General features: G+C 33.2%; 1 protein-coding gene across 3 annotated transcripts in view; it reads right to left on the reverse strand.

Moving 5' to 3' along the window:
- LOC143902166 (lachesin) overlaps positions 1 to 23,907 on the reverse strand; it is a 188,910-nt gene that overhangs the window by 76,262 nt on the left and 88,741 nt on the right. For all 3 annotated transcript variants that reach the window (XM_077414864.1, XM_077414862.1, XM_077414863.1), the window contains exon 2: positions 4,434 to 4,633. In XM_077414864.1, coding sequence (XP_077270990.1) covers positions 4,434 to 4,592 — 159 coding nt within the window. In that variant the 5' untranslated portion in view covers positions 4,593 to 4,633. The remainder of the gene's footprint in view (positions 1 to 4,433; positions 4,634 to 23,907) is intronic.

A 23,907-nucleotide genomic window follows, 5' to 3' on the forward strand; every position in this document is an offset into this window, starting at 1 on the left:
GCCAAAAAGTATATATTTAATTCCGTTTTGTAACAAATGCATCTCGGATTTATCTCTTTCGCGTCGGAAATTTTGATACTATGTAAACACCAGTTTCGACCGTTATTTGTCTTTACTTATGAAACACTCCAATATATTTTTCTTTAAGGTATCTTCTCGACGTACGTAAGCTCCAAAGAACTTCACTCGGACATCCTCCCGAATTAGAAGAGTGGAGAAATATTTACGCGCCATTTTTCACGTTATTCGCGTGTAACAGCATCGCCATTTACGATACTTACATATATGTGACGCCGCGAATACATAATAATAGAGAGTAAAACGCCGCGAAAATGGAATTAATTAAATGACGCTGATTTCAAATTTATTGTCAGCAGCTAGCAAAACCCTCGGGTACGAAGTTTTAAATTATCGGACTGAAAGAAAAATTCGTGCTTTAAAGCGTACGAGCTGAAGAGTTAATGAATTTTGACTATTTTGACTTCCCATATCTCTGGAATCAACTCTCACCTCAACTTAAAAATTTTTTATGATTGATGTCTTGTCATAAGGTATCATTTGATACACAATTCAGTTTCAATATCGCGGGACCAAAAATAGGCGCAAAAACCACTGATTTTGGAGTCACTCTTTATCGTTGCGTTAATGCAATATATTGCAGTTTGGAATTTCGGTCGCGCGGCAATTTGCGCCTAGCTCTGTAACTACATCTTCCCTTAGAAAGCAAAAGGAACTATTTCTAATAAGATCCAACCATGAGAACGCTGCAAATTAATTAATTAAATTCTTGAGATTCTGGAAATGGTCAAACGTCGTACACGAAAGTGGATTGCATTCTTCCGCGCGACACCGATGCTTTTTTAAAGCATCCTTCTAGGAAATCAAGAATCTTATTAAATCCGTAAAACTATGAGAAAGAATTGTCATAAAATAAAGTTTGTGCATAGAATATAGTTAATGATTTAAAAATATCCATTTTTTAGTTCATAATAAATTATGTGCAGCAAAGATAAAAATCTGCGACAATAAAAGGTGAAATATAATTATTCTTTTTATACGAGCAGAAACGTTTTGAATATAGCGAGCTTTATGTTGGCGAGGTTTTGTATTAAATTTTATGGATCGATAAATTGGCGACTATACATAGTTGATAATTAATACTCTACGTCGTGTTATCTAACTTTGACGCGTGCATGTGTAGTGGTAAATGAAGTTGAACAAGCAATAGGTTCATTAAATGGTTCATTAAACTCTATTTGATTGTATTGCTCCGTGTTTGCGTCGCATGTTAAATCAGCGCAACATTGCGGCGGGCAAATGCCAGTTGTATTAAGTTATGACAGGCTGTACGCTGACATCCATCCTGCTGAAACAACATTGGTGGTGCTTTCGGTGTTTTAATAACAGAGACTTCCCGATTGTATTCGCGCGTTTTCCACGCGCGAAGGATTTTTCTATTCTCTGGACGATCTCGGTGCGCGGACACGGGACACGTAAATCCGCGGCGGCGTCGCCGCTTTCCTCCGCGAGGAAAAACTTTTGCGTTGATACACGCGCGAGCAAAGTTATCGTGCGGTAAACAAAGAAAACAAATTTGATAACAACGTTAACCACGAGAGTAGAGAGGAATTCTCGCGCGGCCGCGCGCTCTACGTAGAGGATAGGTACATCGTAAAGTCGCGACGCCGCCCGCGCATATAAGAAAAGCAGTTGTGAACGCAGTTGTGAAAACATCGGATTAATTAAACAGCGCTTTAAACTTGTAATCGCCGCATTAATTCTCTCGCCACGAATTGCGTTCTTCCGAGAAGAGGCGAGATTACACCGCGGAATTTTATGCGCGTGCTGCGTTAAATTGTACTAAATGCATTCGGGTCTGTTTTATTATTTCGCGCAATCTCGTTACGTCTCGCATATATCAGCGTGTTATCTAATGGCGTATCGACATCCCGAGTGTTACCAATCCATTTCGAAAATGGTATGACTTCAGTTTCGAAAACCCAGCTATGATCGGCGCGCGTCACGTGTCGGTTCATATTCGCGTCTCATTGAAATTCATGATGTTTCAAAACTAGACTTACACAACTTGCCAAATAAGCGACTCGATTTAGGTACAAAGTGGCGTCTAACGCATACAAATTGTACAATACAAGGTATTATACGAAATATTTCACACAAATATATAAATATTTAATGCGACTTGAGTAGCATTACGTCTATTAATTTTTGCATAAATGTAATATTGCGAAGAAATAAAAGCTACATTTGAGCAAGTAGTTAAAATTAATTTAATCAGTTACATTATATATTTAAACGTTACATTATGTAATAAAATGTGTCCCATTTTGTTTAATTTTTAAAAATAACATACATTGGAAAGATAATTAAATATACAATATCAAAGAACAATATGAAAGAGCAAAAGGACAGAATAGTTATTTGTGCAACAAATGCTGTAAGATGAAAATTCCCGGGTGCGGAGTTGACGCACGAGCCGAAGGCGAGACTCCTAGAGATATCATTGCCACCTTTGACTAGAGAGGATACGGCCTTAGAGGCGTTCAGGCATAATCCCACGTATGGTAGCTTCGCACCACCGGCCGCTTGACCGAGTGCGTGAACCAAATGTCCGAACCTGCGGTTCCTCTCGTACTGAGCAGGATTACTATCGCCTTCACGATTACTCGCCTTCGGCTCGTGCGTCAACTCCGCACCCGGGAATTTTCATCTTTACGCACGACTTGCACACCCTATTTTATGTTGCAAGTGCGTGGAAAGTGGTCTATCACGCACGCGTAGCGTGCGCAATGGACCACTTTCCATGCGCACGTGTTACATAAAATGTATATTCCAGCATTAATAAAAGTCACAACTTATACATATATACGTGTACCATCATCTCGGCACAAAAAAATGTATATTTAATTTTCTGTATAAACTATCACTCCGAAAAAACTACTGTTCGTTGTATACGTATCTTTCTTATCTGCAAAACCGGGCAAAGTGATTTACCCGGTGCTATCGCAACGATTCTAAAGAAAATTGTCATTCCGCTATTAAGATTCGTGAAAAGGAGCGGTGAAGCTGAAAATTTCCCCGGACTGACAAAATCTTGTTTATTCCCGCTGTTATCTCGTCGTGCCGAAAATTAGATGACACTAATGCTTTTACTTTGTACAATTGTGAGGACGTTGCTCCGTCGCTCCGGTTCGTCCTGCATACCTACCTAATTAAGGTGCAAATAAGCGTAACGCTACTTTGTCTCGGGATCAACTAAGAAAGGAACGTGCAATGGCGCGCGGTGAAACAATCTATATCGGGTGGACCTTATTCAAAGGGTTTACGGAATTCTGATATTGTTGACAGCGGTCTTACATTCTTTTATTAATTACACGGCGTTAAGGGGTTCCTAGTATTTTTAAAAAGTCCGTATCACAAACGGCTTTGGGACTTCCCTTAAGAACTTTCAAAAAAAAAAAAAAAAAATTCGCGATTTGTGTCAGTGCAAAGCATCGAGGATAATGTTCGTTTTATCGTCGATATTGAATTTACCACAGTGCATCACTATTGACCCAATTGTGATTCTGTGTCGCCACGACTTTACATCAATATCGACGCTTGGCTATACTGATATCCGCCCCAACTATTCCATTCTATCGATGTTGACGACTGGCACTTTCGCAATACTTTCACGTAAAGTGAGAAAGTCCAAAGCGCCTATAAAACCTAATATTATATTCAAGTAAATAATCAACAATTTACGTGGAAAATGAAACGCTCTTACTGCTAGTGTAATTCACCATAAATTTATTTCTATTGCCTGCAAACTTACTATATTAAATTAAATGCTACCAGTTAACAGTTACGGTATTTCATCTATTTTCATTAGTTAACACTCATATTATTCATGCTTTGAACAAAAATTTGATTTTCTATCGTATGTGATGACACTGATTATCACAAAATCGGGTATAATTAATGAATATAGCTCCGTGACGCCAATACCAGTTACAGAGAAAGCTCGTTAGTGCTAATTACAGAATATTGGTGGCCATATGGTTGTGCCCTATCTATTCGACAACTCGATTAGCACGTGCAGCATTAACGAAACAAAAAATCAAGAAATCTTTATTTTTCTAGAGGAACAAATAAAAAATGTAAATATTTAATCCGATTCTATAATTACATTTTATATATGTAGGTACTACATACATTATAAATATATCTACTATATACATAATTAAATAAATTTTAATTATATATAGATATATCTATATTTTTATATTTTATATTTGTATATATATGTATATAATATGACAGATTTTATTTTATTTGCAGGATAATAAACAATGGAATGTTGCCCACGCGTATTTAATTGTATACCAATTTCATATGCATCAATCAACGAATTACATGTTTCAATAAGCCCTTACCGTGCCCTCTCCTAGATTGTGGACAACACAGGGCATCAGGGCTGTGGATCCTGATTGCGCCAAAACCGATGTTGAATTTTCCGTGCCGAAGGTCATCGGCAGAGTTGGTGGCAGATCGACATCTAATGGCTTTCCTGTCGTGCCGTCCAACGAGTTCATGTTAACATCGACTATTTCCGCCGTCACTGCTACAGGATATTCTGAAACAAATTAATTATAAATTATTAGTTTCACAATCAAACTTTCGATGGTCTGTAGATAGTTTTTAAAAAAATGCGTGGATTTGTTGATTCGCGAATAAAAAAGGTTTATACAAAGCTGTAGTATATATATTACAGTAACAATATTAAATAAACATTAAAGTATATACACTGTAAAAAAACTATTTAAATAAACTAAATTTGCCTTATTTAATGTCAGCTTAATTCGAGTAAACTACATAACTAATGCAAGAAATTATTAATTAATAACCAACAATTGGTGCATGAATTAAATTCATGCAACCGTAAATAAAATTTACGGTTGCATAAATATATAATTCATAGAATTTATAGTTTGATATTTGTAAACAAGGACCGTTGTAAATTTTTATCTAAGCATTTTTCATTATGTTTACTGTATTATATTTCATCTCTTCTATTAAGTTTCAGCTTCATATAACTGTATTTTTTAGAGACTGATAAATGGCTCGGAATATAGATATTTTTCAACTCAGAACAATAATCTTAATATCGATCATTCACCATTATCAACAATTTTCTATGCAATGTAACGAATTCAGTTCCTTATCGCAGATGTTAAAACGAGTTTTCGGCACCGGAGTTTCTCGACTATCCTCGAGGTAACCACCGTTAGATGCACGAGAAATTGGCATTAAATCACGATGGCCTTTATTAAGTCGAACTTCCTTAGAATATGAGCTCGCCTGCGCATGAATATGAGTCAAACACCCAGTTTCATATTTCACTTTTAAAACGTTTGCGCTCCCTAGCTGCAGCTATAAAATTTAATTTAATTACTAAATGACCTATTACTAATAGCCTTCGCAGCAGCGTTCAAATAAACCAGTAAATCAAAGGTATTTATAATACAGCATTTCCGAACAATTTAAAAGATGATTCATAAATATAGAATCTGTTTAAAAAATTTTCTAAAGGTATACATTGAACTGAAAAAAAATCAATAATTCTCCTCTTGAAATAAATTGATATCAATGTTTTAACAATAATTGACTACAATGTTTTAAATTTTAATTAACACATTTACACAAACAGAGAAAATATTAATAACATTTTTGAGAGAAACTAAATATATGTATAACAATTCACTTTACTCCAGATATTTATATGAATACTTGTATTTTTTTATATATGATGCAATTATAAAGAACATAAAATTTTCATAATTTTTTATGTCGCAAAATTTTTATTTTTATTCATAAAAAAATATTTAACAAAATAATATATTTCTGCATGATGCAATTATAAATATTGAGATATGTTATCACACATATCTTAATCATGGTTACAGTAAAACAAATGTTATACATTCAGCAAAACATTTATTACAGTTTTTTATTAAATTTTAATATTTTTATTAAATAAAAATATTAAAACATGATACATATAGTGTGCACATACTATATTTTATTAATTTTAATAATATACGTTTAATTTTACATGTTTTTATTCACGAGTTTATCCACGTTGTTATAGTTATCACACATAACATTCTATGCATTTTATTTGTGTATTTGTATCATTTGAACTGGAAACAAGTATTGCAAAAGAATTTTTTTCCACGTTGTATTTCGTATCCGCGTTATTTTGCCTATCAAACCCTGGCGTGCAAACGTTTCACTGCGCTGAAGATACCCTTCAGACACGGTTAAAAAGTACTTTCCACCGTATGCATCACTTTTCATCCGCATGAAAACTTACGGAATATGTTGCCGGTCATGCATGGCGCTTGTGGCTACGTTACATTGGATGCGTCATCTTGTCGGAATAATTTTATTTTTCCCGATGGTTAAAGAGAGAAAGAGAGAGAGAGAAAGAGAGAGAGAGAGAGAAGCAGGAAGCGCGAGAGATGCATGCCATGATTATCCGTCCATATCACGCGGATTCCCGCAAGGCCGTCATCTATTTTGGCGCCGCTAAAAGAAGACAAGTAAAAAATCTATATCCTACGCGTACAAATGTTTGTGCAGGGGGCGATCGTGGCGCGAGGGTGGTTAAAGTGCAGGGGAAAAGCTTCTTAACGAGAATCCCTACGACGCGCGGCGTCGAGGCTTTGAGCGGGCAACCGTTAAACCTCGTTCGACCTCGTAACGACTGCTTTGATTTAATGTCTATTTTTCAGAGCCGGCGCTTACAGGCGCGGCGGCATAATCGGCGGGGGTGAATTCGTTAGAAGATGCTCATGAGGAAGGCCGCGCGCCTGGTCGGCGACCTTTGTTGACAGACTACGCCGTTAACGATCACGCGCATTCGTGCGGCGCGGCGCGGCTCGGCCTCGCCGTTATTCCAGACGAATGGAAAGTTGAGGAAAATGATAGCTTCAAAGCTGACATCTGAGCTGAAATGCCATGAAATTTGTAAAAAAGGTTACCAAATGTAAAAAGTTTAAATGTAGAAGCTGAGAAGCTTTTGGAGCCACGCCAACTTCCGACGTAAAATATAGAAAAGGTACGAGAAAGAAATCGGTGTAAGAATGTGGAAAAAAATGCGAGATATGTCGGAAGTTATTACAACCTGATTTAAGTTGTTCCTCTCTGCCTAAAACAATACAAATATATGTAATGTCTTCTTGGAAATACAAAATTAAATATTTTTGATAACAATCAATAAATTGTAACTTAAACTTTAGCGGTAGAATCCCTTAAAATCCTCCTAATTACCCATGTAAAATTCAAGTCAAAATATCGGGTGTCAAAGTTTGGAACTACAGAGCCAAAGCATTAATTACCATTGATTAATTGCTCAAGGATTTGCATGGTTTCCTGCCGCGATCGCTTCTCGACGGTGCGTGATTATAAATTTATGAAATGTGTAATTAATTACACAACACACGTTTATAGTTATATAAGACGAGGTCTACACATTTCGGCATACGAACGCTCTTATTCCAGTTCCGCAGCGATGTCTGAGAATATTGTTCTCATTTCGTGACGATAAAATTTCCGTTAGCAATTTCCTAGAAACGTTGCCGCTTGCTCCGCCGGAGGCACGAGCACGATATGCATTCGAGATATTAGCTTTGTGCCTGTGTCTTTTGATATAACTTGCTAGTCTTTCTTGACCCGTTTTTCACTCGAGATGAAAGTGCATTCGGTGACCTGCAACCCGCTCGGTTGCCCGAAAATATTTTTAAAATTGTGTTAAAGAATTTGTCCTTTTCAAGCCGCGACCTCGTCCGTCACCGCTACTTCTGATAAAGTTTTTTTTATGCTCATGACCAAGAAGGCAGGAATAATGATAACACCATTATCGATATCGAGTTTTTCACAAGTGTACCAATAAATTCGTGAAAGACTGGTCGATAGTGTAAAGAAACTATGTAAGCCAAGTAACTTCTTTATCGTAGTAAAGTAGCGTCTAATTAACATATAGATTGAGTTACAAATTTAAGCTAACAATTTTTAAAAATTTACCTGATCTACATAATTAATACCTATATCAATACAGCATAGTATTTTCCTAATATTGGAAAAATTTTTATTGGAAGCATTTTCTAAAAATTCTATGAAGAATAATTACGAATATATGATAATGTTATTTTAATTTTGTAAGTAAAAAATCATAGAAAAATGTTGTTTCAAAATGTAATAAAGTAATTAAACTTTTTAATGTTTTTTACAAGAAAACCTCACAAATCCGAAAATTCTAATTTTAATGAAACTTTACACACATCACACATGTAGCGGGAAGTAAATAGACGAATTAAGAAATTCTCAGTTGCGGCCCAAAAACGATTCTAAGGAGTACCCTTATTCATATGTAGAGCGGTTGTTTGTTTTTCTCGATATATCTCGAAAAGTATTCGAAATATCAAAAAATATTGTATACAAAAGTTTTATGGTAAGACTGGTTAAATCAAAAATTGTAGTAAAAGACTGTTATTGAAAATCACCAAGTAGAAAAGAATAAAACGATGCAAATTTTTCTTGATTAATAGTTTGTTATTTTCTCGTACGTTTTGGTCCTCGTATTGGACCATCTTCAGCAAACAGTCGTCGGTTATGAAATACGGTTATGAAACCGTCGACTATTTGCTGAAGATGGCCCAATACTAGATAAGAAAATAATAAAATATAATAAAAAAAAAAATTGCGCATCGCTTACTGCGCCCGACTCTCAATTAGCCCGTTCCTCTTTTATGGTGAATGTTTAAATTTAAAAAAAATTACACGAATATAGAAAACGGGCTGTAACTAAGAACCAAGCACGGTAAAAAATGCGCGAAAGTTTTTATTTTTATTTTTATTTTACATATTTTCCAACCTCTTGACTTAGTTAGCCCGTTTTCTATATTCATGTACTTTCATTGGAACCTATACTTCGAAAAAAAATATTTTTTAAAAATATTAATGTGGTTAAATAGAAATGTTTTTATTGTGAAACTTTTGTATAAAACATATCTCGAATATATTTTTCGAAATATATCAAGAAAAGCAAAAAGCTGTTTTATATACGAGGAATAGTTTCATCCTCCAGAATCCTCAGAATCGTTTTTGACCCGTGACTGAACATTCTAAATTCTCTTTCTTCCCCCCTTACATGTGTGTAAAGTTTCATCAAAATCAGAATTCTCGAGTTTGCGAAGTTCTTTTGTTAGTTATATAACAACAATAATAAATTCTATAATACAGCTAGGGTCTGAGAGATATTTATTTTTTAAATAATAAATAAAGAAAAACAGGCTCGTGTATTTTAACAAGTTTTTTAATGTGTTTCAATTCCGTTTTTACGTATTTAACAATATCAAAATTATATTCGTTTACTCATCTTCTGACTAAAAACCGTTTGTATATTGATTGCAACTTTATATATTGTTACCGTATTTATTTGGATGTAGAAATGTACGATTCATGACTATTTTGTTTATTTAATGTAATTAAATTTTGGCTGAGGAAGGCACGGTGTGTTGCCGAAACGTCCCCATTTTAATGGTTAATAATACATAATTTTAATTTTCAACATCCTTGCTGCTCGTCATTGGCCGTTAACCTAGTCTATTTATTTTTTAAATACATCTACATTTTATAATTATTTTGTACAAAAAATGTCTAATATAAAGATATTCGACAATATAATGCAATTCAATACATATAAAATGTGCGCTAAAAATATATTCAAATATATTTATAATATACAATTTGTTTCTGGGGTTAGTAGAAAAAGAATATGAGTTTCTTTCAATGTATAAAAGATGCAAAATGTTAAGATTCGGACAAAAACTTTTGGCGCACATGCGTGTCTATAAAAACAAAGAACTTTAGATTTGTTCATTATATACCTGGGAAGTTCAAGAGATTATAACTATTTTGTATGTATATGCATGTACATCGTAGTGTACATATGGTGTGTACTTTTTATATTATATGGAAGCGACTGAAATGTAACATTTAAATATTTAATACATCTAAAAATTAAATAACTTCTTCTTTATAGAAAAAATATAATCCTTTCTAATCTCATGTATATACCAAAAATATACCAAAATATACCAAAAATATTTATATGTTTTATCAGGGCGATATTAATTATATACTGTTTTATGCACAATGAGATGCACATAAAGAAAAATTCAGATTATTTCATGTATAAAATCGATATAACAAAATAAGTATATGTATAGGTATCTTAAAAATATTAAAACGTTTGAACACGAGATATCAGACATAAATAATGTCATCTAAGCAATATCGACAACTCCTTTTCTTCTTCTCAATGATATATAAATTGCAAATATATTTTAAGTTGGAAGGATGAAGAATTGAAGAACTTTGCTTACCAAATAGCAAAATGTGGCTGCAATGAATTTTTGCAAAAATATCACAAAACGTGTAAAAAATGGAAAATAAAAGTATGAAACACAGTTTAATTATAACATATCTGACAATATCGAGTTTGCAGAAAATAAAATATTTGAAAATAATCTGAAATATTGTACATTATATAAAGTACTGCAGCTTAAAAAAACAATTCTTGTATATAAAAAATATAAATACAGAATAAATATGCTATAGATAAAAATGCTTTCACAAACGGATTTTGAAACTTTTATTAATAAGTAAATATAATTTTAAAATAAATGTTAGCTAAATTGTTAATTTTTACGAATATTATGTCGCATATTATTATTACATATCTGCGGTAAACCTTATTCCATGATGGTTAATAATGATTTGAGATTATAATCAAAATATAGATTACCATAATTAAACACGAGATATAACACACATGCGTATGTACATACACAATTGTGCGTAAATCGATACAGACTAACCAATAAAACGGAATTTATAATGAGACAGAATAATAAAGAATAAATGACGCATTTATCAAAGAAAGTGATTTGCTAGGATTTTGCAACGAGGCAAGATCCCTCAATTCATTAGCGCACATCGCACATCCTATACACCTTTTTGTCGCTACGAGCGACATTATGCTTTTTAATGCTTTAACCCTAAAATTACTAATCTAAAGTTTATGAGGCATGTATATAAAGCGCTTATCTACTATATACTGATGCTAGTTTTAAAATCCTTATTTTAAAGCTTAGCATTTGAAAAAGTGGATGCATTTTTTTAAATTATATAAATTGCACAAAATGGAGCATTTAAGCTATACTGTAAAATTGTAATTGATTACCGTGCTCAAAAGAAGAGCTATTTTGATAGTCACATATATTATTTTCAAGAATTTTATTTATAGCAGCGTAATCATTAATATTCTTTGTAGAAAAATAATTCCAAAGTAAACTACATTATTTTCAAGTTAATTTAACAGCTCAAATTTAATTCAAATCCAATTATTAAAAAGCATTAAATAAAATTATCTATCACACACGTTTAACCTACGTCTGATTTTTTTTGCATAAATAATTATTTGGAGTAATTTTTACACCCCAATTAAGAGTCATTGTTATTAATTACATATCGTATATTTTTGATTGTTCTATAATTTATTAGTATTAGAGGACAATATATATATATATATATATATATATATATATATATATATATATAGATTTACTCAACATTTTCTGGAAAAAGTAACGAGTAACCAAAAACATATTTTTAAAATAAAACAAGCACATTAAGCGGTATATTATGATAATATTCCTAAAAAATAAAGACATCAATTAATAAAAAGCTTTTATATTGTAGATTTTTTATTTAATTACATACATTATTTAAAAATTTGTAAAAAGACTAGTTACTATTAGAAAAAAAAAAGAAAATTAAGTATTATATAATATCCATTTTATAGCAATTTAAAATAAGATTAGTCGCTATCATATAAAATCTTTTATATTGTGTTTGCACGTCTAGAATTATTAAAAATAATGTATTTTTATGGTATTTGTTTACTATGTTATACGTATAAATATAAGTTATATAAAAAGTATTTTTAAATGAAAATAAATATTTATATTAAAATTTGATCTTCCTAAAATTTTTTTCATGTATTAATTGGATTAAAAAATATAATAAATATATTTAAAAAAAATCATATTTATATATATATATATATATATATATATATATATATATTAACAAACCATGTTGCATTAAATAAATGTTTAACAAATATTTTATTACTTCTTATTTTTTCTATTTTATATTATAATATGTTATAATTATACATTATTATTTATTTATTATTTATAAATAAAAATATATATAAAAATAAAGGAAAAAAGGCCGGTAATCGAGTACCCTTACTACTCGGGTCACCCGGAATGTCATAAGATAGGTACAATATTCGGCCTAGTTGACAGAGCTATCCTGCTATCCCACCCCATGTACCACACAAAAAATTTGGAAAAAATTATTGACATGTTGCTACACAACGGTTATCCTCTCGAATTAATCTTTAGGAAAGTCAATCTAAGATTAAAATATCTGTTTAACTGTAAGCTCAAACATACAAACGAAATTGAATCAGTAAGTCAACATAGTGATAACACGGCACAGGGTAAAAAATTCATTGTCATCCCATTTATAAAAAACATATCCAACAAAGCTGCCCATTTACTTAACGAGGAACATACGGTAAGGTGTAGGTATTATAGTTTTGAACAATCTCGGCAAGCTCGTCAAGGCACAAAAAGACAAAACGGACAATTTAAATAACAATGCGTAATATACAAAATATCGTGTAAAGACTGCAGTGCCTCCTACGTAGGACAAACTAAACGACAATTAAGAACTATAGGTTGAACGAACATAAAAACAATATCAAAACGGATCCATCAAGGCATTCTGTAATTTCCGAACGTATTACAAAATTCAATCACACTTTTGATTGGGACAATACATCGATACTCGACTCCGAACCAAATTTTTATAAGAGACTTATTTCAAAGATGTTACACATTAAGGAACAAAAAAACGGGATCAATTCTAATACAGACACAGAATTTCTTGACGACTCATAGTTCAGCATACTTGACGAGCTAGCCAATCACAAAGTTTAACGAATTTCGATATACATACACCCAACACACTGTTATTTGTGTGTTGGACAATCCGCGCAGTCATTTGACAACCGTATAACACGTTTAAGGTAGTCGTCTCGTCAGGACATGTATTAGATAAAGTTTTCGATTTTGGATTTTATATCAAATTATATGATCAGCTTTGCAGTCGATTTTTTCTGTGGCTCCTTACCGACTATTTACTCTAGAAAATCGATCTTGAAAATCACAAATTTTGCATTACTTCATACAGACGGCACGAAAAAAAAGGCTCTATCACGGTTTCAATCACATATTTTCGCATTTTTCGATTAGATGAAGTGAGAAAATACATTGTTTTTGTACATTAAATTTCGAAGAATCCGATGCAACCATAAAATATATAGTTTACCGGAGATTTCGCTGCTAATTTTTTAGTTTATTTTAGTGAAAATGCGGTAATCGAGCAGACATTTTTTGGTCGAGGTAAAGTTGGGAAGACTTGGCAACGCCGCTGGCTAATCACTGTAGTTGCAAGTTATGAGGCTCGTCTTTCTTAGCCGAATTGGATAGTGATTGACACCCATGTCATGCGTTTTGAAACCCTTTCTCAGTAATTGTCAAAATTCAATCGAAAAGGAGATGTAACCTCACTTGTAACCTTTCTCGACGACTCGCATGATCAGCTGATCAAAACGGAGTCAAATGAGAAAAATCACATAATTTGGAAAAAGTAACATAATTTGTCACGTATGAAATTTTACACCATAATTCATAAAATTATTTTTCTCTTAGCAAAAATTGCCTGAAATATATTTCTGAACGTGAAAATCTACAAACAGTCACATGACTAGCACGTAGCGAGACGCCTACCTTAAGAGCATTACATCGTACATATACCACGTCTTGACAAATACTTGTAAGTTTTAATTAACGGATTTGATATATATCTACGAAAATTGTTTTAGTAACATACGATCGCCTTTCAGACAATCCTTTTTATATTCTGACTGTACAACTTGTTAATAACAACGATTCTTATGGACTGGACCCGATCTATTCCCGCCTTTGAACGAGGAATTGATTATACAATGTCGCTGACCACATTCTATCTTCGGTTTTACCTTCGACTTCGTAGATGCAACGCAACGTTGTACGAATTACGTTATTCTAATTAATTTTAAATCTAATATGTTATTTTACATTGCGGCTGATGAAGACTCGGTGTAGTTGAAACGTTCCGCCTTTTGTATACAGTAATTAATTACATGATTTAACACCTAATAACTGCTCGATTATCGGCCTTTTTTCCTTTATTTTTATATTTAGACGAGCGTGATTATTAATTTTAAAATAATATATATATATATATATACTCACATAACCTTATTTAAGCTCATATTATTATTTCGAATTTATAACATAAAACTCTTATCATACTTTATTAATTTTTGTAACGTAAACAGTCATCTGGAGTGATTTCTACACTCCAGCAAGTTTTAATAAGTCTGTACTATAAATGTATAGATCCTAAATTTTTTCTATTATACGAGTTAGGTTTTGGAACTTTCGAATGAAAAAAGTAGGTATGGATTTTCGATTAATAAAAAAAAATTACTGTGACGTGAGCTTCACTTCTTTGACACTGGGATGTAAAAATCACCCCATGCAGGTACTTGTTCTCAGGCTAATAACGTAAGATTAATTAATGAACAGGCGCAGCATCATGTCATTTAATTTTTAATGTTGTAGCGCGAACTGGGAGGACACGTTACGCTTATCTGGCGAACAATTTTAACGGTGATTTCAATTGGCGATCGGCGGGAAACTTTAATTCCATCCGCCGCGTTGTACCCATGGGGCACATTATCCCTCTCGCAGTAACTTTTTATAAGGAGAGATCGTTACTTTCAGTTACGTGCTGGGTTATTAAACCGCTGCGCGATCTCCCACTTTGCGAGGGAATAAAAAAAAATCCGCGAGCGAATCTCGACCCGCGGTGAGCAATGGCAAGCGAATGCGTCTTCGATATAACGATGTCGCAATAAAGTTGACCTATATTCCGATAAGTGGCAAACAACAGAAAGACGAGTTTATTATTTCGTCGAAACTTAAATTGTACACATCACTTACAATATCGCTTCTCCTTTGCTTATTTCTTTTCCATTCTAGCTTCCATTCTTTTTTTTTGTTCGTTTTCCCTTCACGTTCAACTTTAAATCTCAAGCATCACATTGCCGCAAGATACACGGGGATAAAAGAGACCCCGAGAGACCAGCCAAAACAAATAATAAAAGTTTAAGGCCATCGGGAAAGTTTCATTATTTTCGAAAAGTTACGTGCCGCGTATTTTTAATAAAACAATTCCAGATAAACGGTTGACGAAACTGTAAGCTATAAACGATCACAAATCTGCGTGGCTTATTGTTTATCGATTAAAAGCTTATACATATACTGTTTTTTAGACGGGGCCAAAAAGTGTGGCCTTATTATTCGTTTAAATTCGTGAAAAAAATGTAACAGACGATTACCTTTGAAAGCGTTTGAGTTCCCAAGATTATTTTCAAAGTTCATGTCAGCTGCAAAACTGTGACAAGTTTTGCGCGTGTATAATAAAGAAGAGGCTTTCAGCCATCTTTTGACAAATTATGTTAGTAATCTCGATTAGTTGGCTCTATTTACCGCGAACAAGCAAGCTTCTCTCGCGTAGGTATTCACAAAGCATTATTTAAACTTCCTAGCAATTGTTCGTATTACCAGTATATGTATAATATACATGTCTAATTTTTAACCCATGTTTACTCTAAACTACTACAATTTATATTTACGAAAATTTAATGGTTTATTGGTATACATTTATATCTTTCAAAAGCAACTTCACAAGGAATATACTATACGAAGTAGGTCAAAATATATATATATGATATAACCGGTACAACAAGTAACTGATTCTACAACACAAAATAAGTCAAAATAATAGAATACATTTTTTCGAATAAAGCCTCCTTTTCAGAAAAAAAGGATTTTGACGTTTTACTTTCTGTATGATTTGTTTCAGGACCAACTAATTCAATCAGTTAATTCATAAAATAGACAAGTGAATTTATATGTGAGACAAGAAAAAAAATAATTTTATTTCTTGCATCAATTAACATTATATTTATTTATTATTTAGTTGAGATATATATTGTTGAACTCGCCTGTCCGGCTGTCAACGAGATTAGAATATCGCTCACGATAATAATTTACCGCAGCAAATGCGTTTCCATTATATGCTCCCAACACAAGGTGCACGTCCGTGTACTCTGTTACTAGTATATTTTATCATATCGCTCGCTCGACAGAAATCGGTAGATAATATCGATAGTAATATAAGTAACTTTTGATAGTAAGCAAATTATTACGTCAAATATCAGTCAAGCGCACGTGTACTCGATTAACTGTCAAAGTTCTTTTTTTTCCTTCAAAAACGAGGTCTTATGCAAAAACAATATTTTCAACTATAGAATCACACCCTCCTCGGTTGTTTCATGTATTTTGATCTACTCTGTATGGATCAAGAGTTGATAAAAATACACAATTTTTTTATTTTTTTTATTGACAATACTGGCAGAGTGCGTATACGTAGCAAGTTCATCTTTGCTTGTTATTGATTTGTAATCCATATTTTTGTTAGTGTGAACGCATTGTGCTATTCGGTTGAAGTGGAACGTCGAAGCACATGCATCAATTGCAGAGAAAGGATGAAATCCATTGACAGTCGATCCTTAATCCGCGCGTCTTTCGTGTCTCTAATATAAGCTCTCTGTAATTCTTTTTTATTCGTGGAGATACGACGACAATTTAAAAAAAAATCGGAACGGTTTTAATACTTTTACGTTGGTTCCGGCAGTGAAAACTGGAATAAGTATGTAGAAACGAAAAATAAAAATTTTAAAATAAATACTATCAAAATAAAAGATTAAAAATCAAGATAAAAAATCTTCAGATTAAAAATCAAATGTTTTATAGCAATTGTCAATTTTGTTGTCCACAATAAAATTTTAATTATTCACACACTATTATTAGATGTACCTAATAGCAAAAAAACAAGTAGAAACTTGCACATTGTTTCCTCGTAGTTTTTAATTGTGCAAGTAGAAACTTGCACATTGCTTGCTCATAATTCCTAAGTATGCAAGTTGTTATTTTATTCGAGGTATAATTATCGGTATTTATTTGTTTTGGCTTCCTCATAGAGGAAGCTTTGTTAGCAAATTTTTTGAAAAATGTGTTTTACTCTGCCGCTTTCTCAATATTTGAGATAGCGATTTATTTTTAATTTTATTATATTTTCCAGTCTTTTCTACCCCTATTTCATATATAATTAGTTAAAATTTGATTGATCAGATCAAGTTTTATAAAGCTTCTATGTATGTACGAATTCTTCGAAATTTCAAATGTGTGTAATACGAGATCTGATCAATCAAATTTTAACCAATTATATATGAAATAGGGGTAGAAAAAAGACTGGAAAATATAATAAAATTAAAAATAAATCGCTATCTCAAATATTGAGAAAGCGGCAGCGTAAAACACATTTTTCAAAAAAAGAAAAATCTGCATAAAATCTATACCGGTAGACCGATTTCAATAAAATTTGAGGAGGACATACTTTCTATGATACTCTATTTGTGTGCAGAAATTCAAACTGGTATCTAAAAAATTGTAGAAGTAGATGCGTGTACAAAAATCCGTACACACACACACACACACACACACACACACACACACACACACACACACACACACACACACACACACACACGCACGCACGCACGCACGCACGCACGCACGCACGCACACACACACACACACACACACACACACACACACACACACACACACACACACACACACACACACACACACACACACACACATACTTCCGGACATTTTTTACTAATATGATTTTTCGACATTTTAGAACATTCTAAACCTATTTCCATCAAAATCTCGAAAAAAAAATTTTTCATTATTACAAAGTTTCCTCTATGAGGAAGCAACAAACAAATAGTATCAAATAATTTCACAATCATATCGTCATGATTATTAAATTCCGTGACATCGTAACAAGTAAAAACCGTTAAATCTATATCGTACTTTAAACATTTAACTATTTAAAGACTATTGCCGTTTAAGCTAACTTTTCAGTGAAAGTTACGGCCAACTTTTTTCCGCGTACATGGGAACGCGAACTCGTGCAACTTCATATATAGTCAATTTAGAAGCTATATGCGATCTAAATTCTCCGTGTTTCGAGTTAGCATGAGGGTATTTTTTTATCGCCTTAACTTTTATCTCGCAGCTCTTCCTCTCCCTCCCTCTCTCTCATATTTTATCAGTTTATATAAAATATGCCTTCAAGTATCACATATATAAAAAATAACTTTCATGAAATGTATAGATAATTTAATTTGTTTTATTGCATTTTGTTTATGCAATATAATTCGGTGAGAACAGAAAAAAATTAATATGTATTTGTGAAAAGAAAATCGAAGAAAACTCGCGTAACCCGTAAAGCGTAACCCGTTATCTGAATAGTGCGCAAAATAAATTTCAAACTACAATTTCTTCTACGCGTATTATATTCATTAATTCAATTTAAATATCTGGTTGGAGTTGACAGTCTGATCAACAGCACAACAGCACAGCGCGCGCGATAAAACAGTTAGAGTTATACTTCTCTGTAAACGCAATTTCAACGATTGTGTTTCTTGACGTAACCGTAATTACACCGCGTTTTTCGATCAATTACTCGCTGACTTCGTTAAAAGTACCGCGTCTACAAGGATTGCTATGCACTTCGCCGCAAAACACGCGGCACGTTAAATGGCGACGTTAAGCCCCGCACGTTCCACTTTGCGAGTACGCGGTGCGTTAGCCTCGAGTGACACACAACCGCCGGAATAACGTGACGCTCTTGCGCCGCGCGGAATTAGATGTATCTGGAAAAGTTTGATGTCAGTTTCGCAAACTACGGTCATTCTCATGAATTATGTAATTACGCCGCTAAATGACGATGGACTTAATTTTGCAAACAACAAACATAGTGCCCTCTCTCACTCCCTTTTTACCGTATAATATTTTTGGTAATGGCGCAGTTTAATCCCGCGATATTGTTATTAACAATTTTATTCCATCGCAGAAACTACATATTTTAGTCTTCACTCTTTCGTTATATGAATGCAATATATTAATAAAGTATATAAGAAAATGTATAGGGCTTATTAGATTTGTTTTATATATATATATATACATATATATATATATATATATATATATATATATATATAATATATATGTATATACATATATATATTCCATGATATTTTGTGATATGTACCCTAACAGCAAATGTATATATTCTAAGAATGTTCAGAGGATATTGTAAAGTATAAGATATTATAAGGATATTCTCAGTATATTAAGTACATCCTTATAGTATATATATTCTATAAATATACAGGATATTAATGCTGTTAGAGAACTATAGCATTTTATGCACCAAACATGTAAATAAATCATGTTTTGTTTTCAGCCACTTTGAGATCTAAATCTTGACGAATAGGTACACGAGGAACGAGATCGGACTCTCTACGAGTTTTTTCTGGGTTGCACGAGTAAAAATTTTTCTTCGCAGCAAAATTTCGTTAATTATGATTTATTACTCGCGTGCACCCCGGGACTTTAGAAATTTATGCGGTTAAGCAACTGTAATTTCCTTGAATTTCCGTAACGTGCATCTTTCGCACTAATTTCTAGCTACGAACTTTCTCCTCGGCGTTGGTTAAGCCAAGCTAAAATACTGGAGTCGTCTCGAACATTCGTTTTACCTCGCTCGCCCGCGTTCACAATTTCATTGCGGTCACTCAAATTTGTCTCATAATTAGATATTTTATGCATGGATGTTTTGATATGCGGTCACTTTTGCAACGTGCGGCAGAAATACAAACCTCTATTAAGCTGGACCCCCCACCAGCGCAAATCAAGTTCGCACTAGGTAAAAAATTTAGTGCTATTTAGGTGCTAATTAAGTGCCCTAGTCCGAATTTTGGTGCTCGAACCGTTTAGCAGGAAATCGCGTAAAAAATGGGGGGGTCCAGCTTGCCATAAAGCTGGACCCCCCCATATCAGAAAATGGTCCTACAGAGAAGATAAGTACACTATAATTTAGTGCTAATTAAGTGCTAATTAAGTGCTCTAAAAAAACGATAAAATGTTGACAGATTATAACATTTATTTAAATATACCATTATATATTGAACACAGAACCGTCGCGGTCGACACTAACACTTAAAAAGATTGCTGCATGAATATATTCGTTACTATAATGATCGAAAACATATATTTCCCAAATCTGAGTTCATTGCTAACAGTAAAACAATTACAATAATTAACTTAGACCAGCCGTTGGCGCTGAGCACTAAGTTCCGTCATCTGATCGTCTACGAATTAGTTGCTCGCATGATTATAGTATTAAAATAATTCTCAGACATTGTGTGTACTTTAAAAGAATATCACGATTCGAATTTAGTGTTAGCAGCTTAGTGTTGAAATTAATTAATTAATCAATACAGCGCACGCTCCATGGATAAATTAATTAATTTCAACGCTATACAGCTAACACTAAATTCGAATCGTGATATTTTCTTAAAGTACAATGTTTCAGGATTATTTTAAGACCATAATCACGCGAGCACCTAATTCTTTGACGATTCTGTAACGAATTATAGAGCGCGGCGCGCGCGCTCCATGGATAAATTAATTAATTTCAACGCTATACAGCTAGCACTAAATTCGAATTGTAATATTTTCTTAAAGTACAATATCTCAGGATTATTTTAAGACCATAATCACGCGAGCACCTAATTTCTTGACGATTCTGTAACGAGTTATAGGGCGCTCCGCGCGCGCTCCATGAGTTAACTAATTGATATCAACCTTTTGCAGCTAGCACTAAATTCGAATTGTAATATTTTCTTAAAGTACAATGTATTAGGATTATTTTGGGCCAAAAACACGCGAGCACCTAATTCTTTGACGATGCAGTAACGAATTGAAGGGTGCTGCGCGCGCGCTCCATGAGTGAATTAATTGATTTCAACCCTTTGCAGCTAGCAGCAAATTTGAATCGTGATATTTTTTTAAAGTTCAATGTCTCAGGATTTTTTCAAGACCATAATCACGCGAGCACCTAATTCTTTGACGATGCATAGCGTTGAAATTAATTAGTTTATCCGCAAAGCGTGCACGCCGCGCTCTAAAGTTTGTTACAGAATCGTCAAAGAATTAGGTGCACGCGTGTTTTTGGTCCCAAAATAATCCTGAGACATTGTACTTTAAGAAAATATTACAATTCGAATTTAGTGCTAGCTGTATAGCGTTGAAATTAGTTAATTTATCCATGGAGCGCGCGCGCAGCGCTCTAAAGTTCCTTACAGAATCATCAAAGAATTAGGTGCTCGCGTGATTATGGTCCTAAAATAATCCTGAGATATTGTACTTTAAGAAAATATTACAATTCGAATTTAGTGCTAGCTGTATAGCGTTGAAATTAATTAATTTATCCATGGAGCGTGCACGCTAGCTGCGCTCTATAATCCGTTACATAATCGTCAAGGAATTAGGTGCTCGCGTGTTTTTGGTCCCAAAATAATCCTAAGACATTGTACTTTAAAAAAATATTACAATTCGATTTTAGTGATAGCTGCAAAGGGTTGAAATCAATTAATTAACTCATGGAGCCCGTACGCGGCGCTCTAAAGTTCCTTACAGAATCGTCAAAGAATTAGGTGCTCGCGTGATTATGGTCTTAAAATAATCCTGAGACATTGTACTTTAAGAAAATATTACAATTCGAATTTAGTGCTAGTTGTATAGCGTTGAAATTAATTAATTTATCCATGGAGCGCGCGCGCAGCGCTCTAAAGTTCCTTACAGAATCGTCAAAGAATTAGGTGCTCGCGTGATTATGGTCTTAAAATAATCCTGAGACATTGTACTTTAAGAAAATATCACGATTTGATTTTAGTGCTGGCTGTATAGCGTTGAAATTAATTAGTTTATCCGCGAAGCGCGCGCTGTATTGATTAATTAATTAATTTCAACACTAAGCTGCTAACACTAAATTCGAATCGTGATATTCTTTTAAAGTACAATGTCTGAGAATTATTTTAATACTATAATTATGCGAGCAACTAATTCGTAGACGATCAGATGACGGAACTTAGTGCTCAGCGCCAACGGCTGGTCTAAGTTAATTATTGTAATTGTTTTACTGTTAGCAATGGACTCAGATTTGGGAAATATATGTTTTCGATCATTTTAGTAACGAATATATTCATGCAGCAATCTTTTTAAGTGTTAGTGTCGACCGCGACGGTTCTGTGTTCAATATATAATGGTATATTTAAATAAATGTTATAATCTGTCAACATTTTATCGTTTTTTTAGAGCACTTAATTAGCACTTAATTAGCACTAAATTATAGTGTACTTATCTTCTCTGTAGGACCATTTTCTGATATGGGGGGGTCCAGCTTTATGGCAAGCTGGACCCCCCCATTTTTTACGCGATTTCCTGCTAAACGTTTCGAGCACCAAAATTCGGACTAGGGCACTTAATTAGCACCTAAATAGCACTAAATTTTTTACCTAGTGCGAACTTGATTTGCGCTGGTGGGGGGTCCAGCTTAATAGAGGTAAAATACAAACGCGGCCATCCAAACAGCAAAATGCCGGACACGTCGCACAATTGCCTTGTATATTTTATAAGAAAATAAAAATGACTCACCTCGAGTAGACCTCGGAGCGAGATAACATTATTTTCTCTTACATAAAGTTCTTATAAACATATTAACTAAAAAAATAATAATAATTTTATTCACGTTGGAAAGTATAATACAAAAACTTTAAAAATGTATTTAATATTATGATAATGATCTATATAGGGTAGAGCGGGGTCAAAAGTAACGCGGGACGAAAGTAACAACTCAAATATCTATAGTTAGTTATAGCTATATAGATATAGCTATAGCTATAAGATATAGCTTATAGATTTAGCTTACTTATAGCTTGTTCAGCTTCATCCTTTAACCAACAGACGCATGCGCATCTATGCCTATAACTATAGATATTTGGGTTATTACTTTCGCCCCGCGTTACTTTTGACCCCGCTCTATCCTACTAGGAATAGAAAGATATTTATTCCAACTAGAAAAAAAAAACATATTTTTGCATTATTAAAGTAAGTGTTTCTTATTTTTTGTATAATTTATTATCTTAAATAATTTTAAAAACAATATGAATGCTTTTATCTATTTATGGCAAACGCACATTTCAAATTTTTTTAATAATGACGGTTGATATATTTTGTTCGCGAACATTAACAACTCTCTAATTGTACAATTATTTTATAAATGCATTCATAATTCTTCCCATAAATATTCAAAATTTGATACCTTTTAAAAAAATTCTACATTTAAATTTAAACTTTTTTGAATTAAGAAAACCTGAAACTTGTCTGCTCAATTAAATAGTACTAAAATTTTACTAGAATTATCGTCGCAATATTGCCCAAAAATGTGAAAGCTTTTACTTCATAAAAGCACGTGTGCAGTTGTATCGTCGGAAATCGATCATAATTGAGGCAAAAATGGAATAAACAATTTGGGTATTATGATTTTTTGCATGGTCAATTTGCAAATGATAATTGAAGGTGCCATATTGGATTGCATAATAACACGCAA

This window comes from Temnothorax americanus, unplaced genomic scaffold, assembly GCF_048541705.1.
Source record: "Temnothorax americanus isolate GAGA-0224 unplaced genomic scaffold, ASM4854170v1 Scaffold38, whole genome shotgun sequence".
NCBI classification, from domain to species: domain Eukaryota; kingdom Metazoa; phylum Arthropoda; class Insecta; order Hymenoptera; family Formicidae; genus Temnothorax; species Temnothorax americanus.